Source organism: Peromyscus eremicus, chromosome 1, assembly GCF_949786415.1.
Source record: "Peromyscus eremicus chromosome 1, PerEre_H2_v1, whole genome shotgun sequence".
Classification (NCBI taxonomy): domain Eukaryota; kingdom Metazoa; phylum Chordata; class Mammalia; order Rodentia; family Cricetidae; genus Peromyscus; species Peromyscus eremicus.
In genome coordinates this window covers 62,152,146-62,164,094 of record NC_081416.1, presented here as the reverse complement: position 1 = coordinate 62,164,094, position 11,949 = coordinate 62,152,146, and the positions used below count along the sequence as shown (strand labels likewise).

Here is an 11,949-nt window from a genome sequence, read left to right as displayed (position 1 = left end):
GAGTCAATACTCTCCACTGGGATGTTGAGTCCCAACCAAACAGTAGTAACAGAGTTTGTGCTGGAAGGGTTCTCAGAGCACCCTGGTCTACGGCTGCTCCTGATTGGCTGCTTCCTGTCCCTCTACACAATGGCTCTACTAGGCAACATTGTCATCATTGCTTTGGTCACCTCCAGCACTGGGCTCCACAGTCCCATGTACTTTTTCCTGTGCAACCTGGCCACCATGGATATTGTCTGTACCTCCTCCGTGCTACCCAAGGCACTGGTTGGTCTAATCTCTGAGGAAAACACCATCTCCTACAAGGGGTGCATGACTCAGCTCTTCTTCCTTGTGTGGTCTGCATCCTCTGAGCTGCTGCTGCTCACAGTCATGGCCTATGACCGCTACATGGCCATCTGCCATCCCCTGCACTATAGCTCTAGAATGAGCCCACACCTGTGTGGGGCCCTAGCCATGGGTGTGTGGTCCATCTGTGCTCTGAATGCATCTATCAACACTGGTCTGATGACAAGGCTGTCATTCTGTGGCCCCAAGGTCATCACCCACTTCTTCTGTGAGATCCCCCCACTCCTTCTCCTCTCCTGCAGCCCCACATATGTGAATAGTATCATGACTCTTGTGGCAGATGCCTTTTATGGAGGCATCAACTTCATCCTCACCTTACTCTCCTATGGCTACATCATCGCCAGCATCCTGCGCATGCGTTCTGCTGAGGGCAAGAGGAAGGCCTTTTCTACCTGCTCCTCCCACCTCATTGTGGTCTGTGTGTACTACTCATCTGTGTTCTGTGCCTACATCAGTCCTGCTTCCAGCTACAGCCCGGAAAGAAGCAAAGTGACTTCGGTGCTATACTCAGTGCTCAGCCCAACCCTGAACCCCCTCATCTATACACTGAGGAACAAGGATGTCAAGCTCGCCCTGGGGAGACTCTTGCCTTCTTCCTCACACTAAGGGGAGATGTGAAGGCTGTTCTTCTGGCCTGGGCTCTTCCTACACATGCTCTCCTGAGAGCATCCTCATGGAGCAGGATGTGCCTATTATTGTTTTAGAAAAAAAGAATCTCTGATGCAAGAATTGGACAATTCCATTTACTGTAACCTCAAAAACAACAACAAAAAAGTCTTTAGATATAATATAAACAAAATACTCAGGCTTTATCTCCTAACTAGTACAAACCATTTCAAAAGTAAAGTTTATTTAAATGGAGATTCCATGTTTCTAGCCTGGAAAGTTTCAGTGGGTGACAATTGTGATAATCACAAAATAAAGCCCTTTCCTCCAGTGCCGCCCTGTAAACATCACAGGGCTTTGTCTCAGAACTCTGCCTTAGAATCTAAACTTGAAAGTTGAGTGGTTCTCCATTTCACAGCTGCCTACTGAGCTGTGGAAGTCAAAGCTGGGATGGAGAAAGCAGAAATCTGTGGAGCAGAGATTAAGTTTAAGCTTCAAAAATGAACTCACATGTGTGAGTCCAGCTTGCTTATGACAGTGATGACAATCGAACTCCTAGGAAAGATTAATTATTTCCAACAAAAAGTTTTGGGGAAACTAGATGAATGTCTAAATGCCAAGGGTAAAATGAAAGTCTTACATCACAATATAATTAAAAATCATCAAAAAATAGATCACAAACAAAAACGCTAAGGTAAAACTTTTTCTACATCATATTCTTTCCCCTCTCCCCACAACTCCTCCAAAAGCCTCCCTACCTACTTTCCTACTCACCCAATCTGTCTCTGTTTCTGTCTCTCTCTCTCTCTAACTACAAACAAAACAAAACAAATCCAAACCAATAAGACAAACCAGTATCAAAACTAACCAAAAAGCGCGTGTGCGCGCGCACATACACACACACACACACACACACACACACACACACACACACACACACACACACACAAATGGAGTCTGTTTTGTGTTTACCAATTATTCCTGGATAAATGCTTAAAATTCTCTGACAACAGAAAAGAGGAAGAGAGGACAGGAAGAGGAAGGGAAGTGCATCTGAGACCACTGCTAAGATTCAGTGGGAAGACAGCTCAGTGGAGAAAGGGCAGCATCTACAGCAACTGCTGCTGAGATGATGCTGTATCCTTTTAAGGCTGAACATTCTTTATCAGCTTACTCCTTATTCTTCTTAAATGCTATACCACAGCAGGACTTGTGATGCAAATCAAGTATGACGTATGAATTAGCTCTTCAAACTTGTGACCAAAATACCTTTTCAAAACATTTATTCTGTCTCATGTTTTCAGAGGACTCAGTCCATGGGCACTTGGATCTTTGTTTTTGCCTATTGCAAGACAGGGACTCATGGCAATGGGAGAATGTGGTGGAGAAGTTTCCTTATATCGTGGAGGCTCAGAACACATATTAAGGGAGCACCTGTGCTCAACTGGCCTTCTCCTTTCTCTTTAGCCCAGGGTTTTTAGTCCCCACTCCCTGGGATGGTGCTGCCCACAGAGAGAGTAGATTCCGTGCTTCAGTGAATCCTTTCTGGAAACACTCTCCCCTACATGGGAAAAGGTGTCCCTCAGTGATTTCCTAGGTTATTTTTAATTCAGTTATGGTGACAATAGAGAGTTACATCGGTGCATCACTGGCCTCAGCCTGTTTCAACTGTTGGTTTCTTTCACACTGTTGGCTTCAAGTCATGTTTGGTGCCATCCCTTCGGTTGTTAGTCTCGTGACTGCTGTGTAAGCTACGGAACAACTGACAATCACCCAAACACTAGGTATAAAAATGGTCACAAACACATACATATCTCATAAATACATTACTTAGGAATTCTTATCATGATGATGTGATGGCTAAAGAAACTCTATTTTGTGCTGGGCATCCATCTTGGTAGCCATTTGTCTCTGACTCAGTTTCCTGGAAAATTAGTTCCCTGTAACCCTGACTCCTTGACCCTAACCCAGAAATGTACAGCTGTAACCATCTGCCTGTTATCATATGACTAACTGCTAAATTTTGGCTTCTGTAATCTGCTAATACAGATATTCAAGGACTATTTTGGGGTCTCCTTGACTGCTTCATCTTAGCAGAGCAGAACAGCTTCTGTAGCTTGCTTGTGCAGATATTCAAGGACTTCTGGTTTTCACCTTTAAAACACCCTTCCCTCACCCACTTCTGTATTACATGTCTCTGATTTGGGTTAGAGACTGTCTCCAGTCTAGCAGTTTTAATAAACTTGACTAATTATAATCTGAATTGAGTCTGTGGATCTTTTCCCATTGTACTTGAACTCCACCAAATTTGGAGGCCCCAGAGAGATCCTGGGAGATGGCAGATTCAGGACCTGGGAACAGGGTATGTCCAATGCGGAAGCAAGTGTGAGACAGACTTGGAGGCCCAAAGAAGCTCAACCATGGCTGCCACAAATTAAAGAGTCTCTAGTCTGGAACAAGCCCTAGATGCATGCAAGTACTACAACTCAGAGGCTGGGAGAGAACAGCCTTAGGTCAAGGGGAGCATATTTATGGAATTGGGGACCCAGGGAAAACCCAGACTGTGACCACCACACATTTGCAAATTGGTAACAAAATGAAAGTAAAACTTGCTGGGAGACACGCACTTGAAACAGGACAAATTGGTGGGTTGTTCTGGGAGTCTGGACATTTGGAGAATGATAGGGCAGATCAGACATGATCATAGATCCAGTCTCCAGTGAAAGAATAGAGACATCCTCCTGTCCTCTTAGTTTTGGCATAGAAGTGAAGGTGGCCACTACATGCCTGTGTTTGTCTGCTCTCCTCTGACAGTCTTTCTTTTTAAGTTGTGTGCTTTTGTCTGGTAGATTTGCCTTTTCTGATACTCGTGTAAGTTTTGTTTCATTTCATTTTTGCAGAAATGTAAACAGACTTAACATAGCCAAGTTTCCCTTGAATTTCATGCTGTAAAACTTCCAGGAGCTCCAGGAGGTATACTATGGAGTTCAGGTGTGACCCAGGATGTAACAGCAATGCCCACGTTACTGTCACCCATTCACCATGTCCGAGCGAGGGGCTGCGGATTAAAAAATAGAGACAAGAGACAGCGAGTCATTCGCCACGGCTGAATGCCGAATGCCAGCCGAATGCCGTTTATTGAAAGAGGGAGGAAACCTTAAATACAGGCTTACAGCACAATGGCAGATCCCCAGAGGGCAGAAGTTTGCTACTGAATGTTCTACATTTTTGCATCTAAGCTCTTTACACCAAATGCAGGATACAGGAACAAAGAACCTCTGGTAGAACAGGTGAGAAGGAAACCGGCAGGGAATCTGAATAGGGAGGACATCTGGTCAAGGTCGGCAAGCAAGGTGGCAGGCAGCCACTCACAGTGGGGGGCCAGGGCCCACACTAGGAAGCACTGTACTCTATGTTAACTAGAATGGCCAGATTCAGGGTCAGTCAATGCTCAAACTACAAAGAGTTTGTCAAGTGGTCACAGGGGATCCTAACCATCCTGACCAGTTTCTGTACATCAACCATTGGTGCCCCCTCCTCCTTGAGCCCCCTCCTTGGCTGAAATGTTGTGCTTTAAACAAGGCTCCTTTGTTTTAGTTGCCAAGTCAGTGAGTCAGAGGCTGAGTAAAAACCTAAATAAAATGTCTGCACTCTCTGTTCTGGCCCCCTGTGGAGGAAGAGGGAGTTCCCCCACCTTATATTTCATGCCTCCAGTCAATCCAGGACTCAGCTGTGTCTGAAGGGGACCACGCACCTGCAGTCCCAAGAATTTATCCTGACCTGTCCTCACCTTCACAGATTCAGAGTGTGCTGAATTTTCTCCAAGCCAGTTAAGCCAGATATGAGCCATTCTCCCAAAAGAGGCATCCCCAATGGGTTATATAGCTGGAAGTGTCTCTGGTCTCACCAAGGCCTTGTAGTCCTGTTGCCTGCTTATAAAATAATCATTCAGAAGCTTATATTAATTATAACTGCTTGGCCATTAGCTCAGGCTTATTACTGACTAGATCTTATACTTAAATTAACCCATAATTCTTATTTATATTTAGCCACATGGCTTAGTACCTTTTCTCAGTTCTGCCTTGACATCTTGCTTCCTCTGTGTCTGGCTGGTGACTCCTGATTCAGCCCTTCCTCTCCCCAAAATTCTCCTTGTCTCTCACCCCACCTATACTTGCTGCCTGGCTACTGGCCAATCAGCATTTTATTTATCAACCTATTAGAACAACATATTTACAGTATACAGAATGACATTCCACAGCAGGATTATCACTCCTAACAGAATAAGGAGATGATCTGGTGCAAGGGCCCAGACCTCCTTTTCCAGTTTATCTGCATTTTTTGACCAGTGATTTATATAACTGGAAGATCCATTCTCAGAGAAGCCTCAGGCCCTCATCAGCCTGTTGAAAACTGTTTTTGTTTACCTATCAACCCACATGGGATGACTATAAGCAGCCACTAGGTACCCTTTTTACCACTGAGGAGAGAGATCAAATTATGACTGGAGGCTGCAATAGGTCCAAGAATAAGCAGAGTAGACACAGAAAGAAGAGTTGAATAAAGCTTCCCTCAACTTTACCAAACTGGGATCCCAATACTGACCAAGGTAAGAGGCTTCTTGCTGGGTTCCTGGAGCACCTCCAGGAGGCTTTTGGGGGCTTTACCCCCATTGATCCAGATGCCCCAGAAAACCAACAGGCTATTAATATTGCTTTTATCACCCAGTCAGCCCCAGATGTTCACAGGAAGTCACAAAAATTAGGAAAGTTCAAGGGAATGAATAGGTCACAGTTGTTAGAAATATCTCAGAAGAATTTTAATAGTAGAAATCCAGAAGAGACAGACAGGAAGCTGGCCAGAATAATGGTGGCTGTGTTCAGAGGGGTACCTACTAGAAAACAAAAGTATCCCAGGTGACCAAATCAGCCTCAAGAGAACCAACTGCAAATTGTAGAGAAAAAAAGACCTTGGAAGAATGAGTGCTTACAATGTAGGGGGAAAGAATAATAGATCCTCAATCTGACAGGATCAAATTGAGGGGGCCATGGCTCTGTACCAAGAGCCCCCAGGAACCTATCATCACAGGAAAAGTAAGAGGCAGAACTCTGTGACTCCTGGGTAGATACAGGTGCAGCCAATTAAGTGTTGACTCAACCCCTGTGACCCTCACTAAGAAGAGAATTACCAGTCAAGGGGCCACAGGTACCTGAACCTACTCTTGGAACACCACTTGAGAAGTAAACCTTGGACAAGGTACTGAACTCATTCTTTCCTTGTTGTGCTGGATTACCCCTACCCCTTGACTGATAGAGTCCTGTTGGGAAAATTGGTGCCACCCTCACATTCAGTAAAAAATAGCCACTCTGGACCTAAGGAGTCCATAACCAGCCATCCTGGTGACTTGATCCTTATCAGAAGAATATAAAATAGCAGAGAAGAGTATTATGGAATGGGAGAGGGAGACCCCCTCCTAACAAAATTAATGCTGAAGTTCCCTAGAGTGTTGGCAGAGACCAGTTACCCCAGACCAGTTTCCCCATAAACCACCAATTGTTGTTCAACTCTCAAGCTCAGTCTTACCTATAAGGATAAAGCAGTACCCACTCTTTTTCTATTTAAAAAAAATTTATTCATTTTACATATCAACCACAGATCCCCTTCTCATCCTTCCTCCTGCTCCCCCCAGCCACTCCCCTGAACTAACCCCCATACCCTCCTCCAAAAGGGTAAGGCCTCCCATGAGGAGTCAGTAAAGCCCGGTACATTCAATTAAGGCAGAACTAAGCTACTTCCCTCTGCATCGAGGCTAAGCAAGGAATACCACCAAAGGTAATGGGCTTCAGAAAGCCAGTTCATGCACCAGGGATAGATCCTGATCCCACTACCAGGGGCCCCTCAAATACACCAAGCTACACAATTGTCTCCTGTGTGCAAAGGGCCTAGGACAGTCTCATGCAGATTCCACGGTTGTTGGTCTAAAGTTTGAGAGTTCCTACAAGCTTGGTTCAGGTGTCTCTGTAGATTTCCCCATCATGATCTGTGGTGATATTTTATTTATGCATCCCAATAAAGCTTATCTGGGGATCAGAGGAAAAAGCCAGCCACTATATTAAACATACAGCTCAGGCAGTGGTAGCACATGCCTTTAATCCTAGCATTCAGGAGGCAGAGATTCATCAGGATCTCTGTGAGTTCAAGGTCACACTGAGAACAGAGTCAGGTGTGGTGGCACATGTCTTTAATCCCAATGCTAGTTAACCATAGAGGTCTGGAGGTCTGGACAGACAGACAGGAAGTGATGAAGCTGAGCAGAGAAAGGAAGTAAGATGGCAGAGCACAGAAAGGTATATAAGCATGAGTATACAAGAATTAGCTCTCTCTGGAGGCTGAGGAGTTGGTAAAGTGAGGTTGGCTGTGCCTTGTTCTATTTCTCTGATCTCTCTGTTTTCACCTCAATATCTGACTCTGGGTTTTTTATTAATAAGACCATTTAGCAATTCATCTTACAATGATCCTGATGCTTCTTGCTCATATAATCCCTCTTCTCTCTCTTTGATTGGACTCCTGGAGCTTGGCCTGGTACTTGGTTGTGGATCTCTGTATCTGCTTCCATCAGTTCCTTGATGAAGTCTAGGGTATTCACCAATCAGATTACCGGGGTAGGCCAATTCAAGGACCTCTCCACTATTGCTAGAAGTCTAAGCTGGAGTCATCCTTGTAGATTCCTGGGAATTTCCCAGCATCAGTTACCCCATAATGTCTCCCTCTATCAAGATATCTCTTTCATTGCTCTTCCACTCTTTCCCTCCTCCCACTTGACCATCCCATCCCCTCTATTGCCCGCCTTCCTTATCCCAAATTTACTCATGGAGATCTCATCTGTTTCCCCTTCCCAAGGTTATCCGTGCATCCCTCTTAGGGTCCTCCTTGTTTACTAGCTTCTCTGGAGCTGTGGGTTATAGTCTGATTATCCTTTGCTTTAAATCTAGTATCCACATATGAGTGAGTACATACCATGTTTGTCTTTCTGAATCTGGGTTACCTCACTCAGGATAATATTTTCTAGTTCCATCCATTTGCCTGCAAATTTCATGATATCATTGTTTTTTATAGCTGATTAATACTCCATTGTGTATATGTACCACATTTTCTTTATCCATTCTTCAGTTGAGGGGCATCTAGGTTGCTTTCAGGTTCTGGCTATTACAAATAATGCTGCAATGAACATAATTGAGCAAGTGTCCTTGTGGTATGATTGAGCATCCCTAGAGTATATGTCCAAGAATGCTACCATTGGGTCTTGAGGTATATTGATTCCCAGTTTTCTGAGAAACTGCCATACTGATTTCCAAAGTGGCTGTACAAGTTTGCACTCCCATCAACAGTGGAGGAGTGTTCCCCTTGCTGCACATCCACTCCAACATAAGCCTTCATCAGTGATTTTGATCTTAGTAATTCTGTCAGGTTTAAGATAGTGTCTCAGAATCATTTTGATTTGCATTTCCCTGATGATTAAACAGGTTGAACAATTTCGTAAATGTCTTTTGGACATTTCAGATTCTTCTCTTGAGAATTCTCTGTTTAGATCTATAGCTCATTTTTTTAAATTGGATTGTTTGGTATTTTGCTGTCTATTTTCTTGAGTTTTTTCTGTACTTTGGAGAACAGCCCTCTGTCAGATATGGGGTGGGTGAAGATCTTTTCCCATTCTGTAGGCTGTTGTTTTATCTTATTTACCATGTCCTTTGCCTTACAGAAGCTTCTTAGTTTCAGGAGGTCTCATTTATTAATTGTTGCTCACAGAGCCTATGCTACTGGTGTTATATTTATATTGGCACAGGTGTCCTATGCCAATGCATTCTAGGCTACTTCCTACTTTCTCTTCTATCAGGTTCAGTGTAACTGGATTTATATTGAGGTCTTTGATCCACATGGAACTGAGTTTTGTGCATGGTGATAGGCATGAATCTATTTGCAATCTTCTATATGTTGACATCCAGTTATGCCATCACCATTTGTTGAAGATGCTTTCTTTTTTCCATTGTACAGTTTTGGCTTCTTTGTCAAAAATCAGGTGTTCATAGGTGTGTGGACTAATGTCAGGGTCTTCAATTTGATTCCATTGGTCCACATGTCAGTTTTTATGCCAATACTAAGCTGTTTTCATTATTTCTTTGTTAAGTTTCTGTATAGGAGACTGTCCATTGGTGAGAGTGGGGAGTTGAAGTGGCACAGCCATATCTGAATGGAATGGCAAAAGTCATAACACCAGCACAGCTGCTTGACAAAGATCCATCAAAGCTGAGCCACATAATGGCTGCCATGCCACCTTTGGTTTTCATCTCCACCTGTTACATACTTGGGGCACTTTTAATATTTGTACAATTTGAGGATATTGGATTGATGAAAAATGACTTAAGAATCATTTATGCCTTCTCCCAGGAATGCTGCTTCTAAGCTTACCCAGAAAGTCCTGAGCATACTATTCCCCCCCACACACTTTGAGGGAGATATCCTTATCTACTTGAAGGTTTTCCTTATGCCTTGGAGGTTGTGACACATAAAGAAGCCACAGGTCTCTTCATGAGGCTATGAGACATTTCTTGAAACATCTGTCCCTCTACTTACACAGGAACAAGATATTCAAAACAAAGTAAATTCAAAAAGGTCAACAAGATCTGGTGGGCTAAAGGAGTTGGCCACAATTCAGATTACAAAACTCTTCCCACTGTACACTCAGACAATTATGTGGCATACAGCTCTGCCCTACATAGAGACATATTGATGAGCAAAGTATGGTGTGGAAAGATTATAAAAATATGAGATGTTAGGACCTCCCTCTCTTAGAAGTTAGCTCATGTAGAGCCACTATAATGTCATATGACCAAGGAACAACAGAATGCCATAGAGACATATAGACAAATTCTATAAGGATATAAATGTGAACATTGATTGTATTATGCCAGAATTTGAATAATAACTACAGCAGCTTTAGCCTGAGGATTTTTCCTAGGCACTCTGACCACTAATAGTTAATAATACATTATTGCTTTAGACATGGAAAAATGCCTAGGGTGGTTGAAGATTTTTGTTTTGGTCTAGTGTCCTTGAAGCAACCAAAGCAACCAGCCTGAGCACAGGCTGTCATATGCCTCTAGATTCTCAAAAATTGGGTTATAGGGTTAATGAGTAAGAATGATAACTCTGTTTATTAATGATGTCAAAACTTGAGGGAAAATTATTGGAAATTATAACTCTGTTCTGTCATAGTTTATTAATGATGACTAAAAGATGAGCAAAAGAAAGTAAAACACATGTCCCAAACCAAAAATGATATGATCTATGTTTTGGAACATTATGAATGTATCCCTGCTAACTAAATTCTGTATAAATAAAGAAACACTCTGGCTGCTAGTGGGTCAGGCTGCAAGATTCTCCTGACCACCATGGCCTGACTCACTTCTTTCCCCGCTGACTCCTTACACCCTCTGAAGGACCCATCCACCGTCAGGGATGGCTCCTGGCATTGAAGCCTCCCACTATTAGTGTATGGGGCTTGATGTGCAATTTAAGCTTTAGTAATGTTTCTTTTATATATGTGGGTGCCCTTGTATTTGAGCCACAAATGTTCAGAATTGAGACTTCATCTTGATGGGTTTTTCCTGTGAAGAATATGTAATGTCCTTCTTGATTTCTTTCGATTAATTTTAGTTTGAAATCTATTTTGGTAGATATTAGGATAGCTACACCAGCTTACTTAAGTCCCATTTGTTTTGAAAGTCTTTTCTAAACCCTTTACACTAAGGTAGTGTCTGTCTTTGAAGTCGAGGTGTGTTTCTTGTGTGCAGCAGGAGGATGGATCCTGTTATCCTATCCATTGTGTTAGCCTGTGTCTTTTTATAATAAATTGAGTCCATTAATATTAGGACATATTAATGACCAGTGATTGTCAATTCCTGTTGTTTTTTGGTGGTAGTGGTGTGTGTGTGTGTGTGTGTGTGTGTGTGTGTGTTTCCCTTCTTTGATATTTGTTGGTGTGGGATTATCTATTGCCTGTGTTTTCATGGGTGCATCTAACTTCCTTAGGATGGATTTTTTCCTCCTATTGCTTCCTGTAGGGCAGGATTTGTGGTAGGTATTGTTTAAATCTGGTTTTATCATGGAATATTTTGTTTACTCCATCTATGGTGATTGAAAGTTTTGCTAGGTATAACAGTCTGGGCTGGCTTCTGAGGTTTCTTAGTGTCTGTATAACATTTGTCCAAGGCCTTCTGGCTTTCAGAGTCTCCACTGAGAAGTTGGGTGTTATTATGATGGGTCTCCCTTTATATGTTACTAGGCCTTTTCCCTTTGCAGTTCTTAATATTCTTTCTTTAATCTGTATGTTTAGTGGTTTGATTATTATGTGGCAAGGGGACTTTTTTGTGGGTCCAGTCTATTTGGTGTTCTGTAGGTTTCTTGTATCTTCATAGGCATTTCTTTCTTTAAGTTGGGAAAGTTTTCTTCTATGATTGTGTTGAATATATTTTCTGTGCCTTTGAGCTGGTATTCTCCTTCTTTTATCCCTATTATTCTTAGATTTGGTCTTTTCATGGTGTCCCAGATTTCCTGGACATTTCATTCTATGACTTTGTTGGGTTTAATGTTTTCTTTGACCAACAAATCTATCTCCTCTATCATATCTTCAATGCTAGAAATACTCTCTTCTATCTCTTGCATTCTGTTGGTTATGCTTGTATCTGTAGTTCCTGTTCTTTTACTCAGATTTTCCATTTCCAGTATTCCCTTGGTTTATGTCTTCTTTATTGCCTCTATTTCAATTTTCAAGTCTTGAACTGTCTCCTTCACCTGTTTGATTGCTTTTTCTTGGTTTTCTTGACTTTCTTTAAGAGATTTATTGATTTCTTCAAATTTTTTGTTTGTCTTTTCCTTGATTTCTTTAAGGGAGTTTTTCATTTTCTCTTTAAAGGTTTATATCATCTTCCTAAAGTC

General features: G+C 42.4%; 1 protein-coding gene across 1 annotated transcript; it reads left to right on the top strand.

The window, feature by feature from the left end:
* On the top strand, nt 1–954 carry LOC131898823 (olfactory receptor 13A1-like). Its single transcript, XM_059250047.1, has one exon. The coding sequence runs from the start codon at nt 22–24 to the stop codon at nt 952–954; it is 933 nt and encodes a 310-aa protein (XP_059106030.1). The 5' UTR covers nt 1–21.
* Nucleotides 955–11,949: the final 10,995 nt, after the last annotated feature.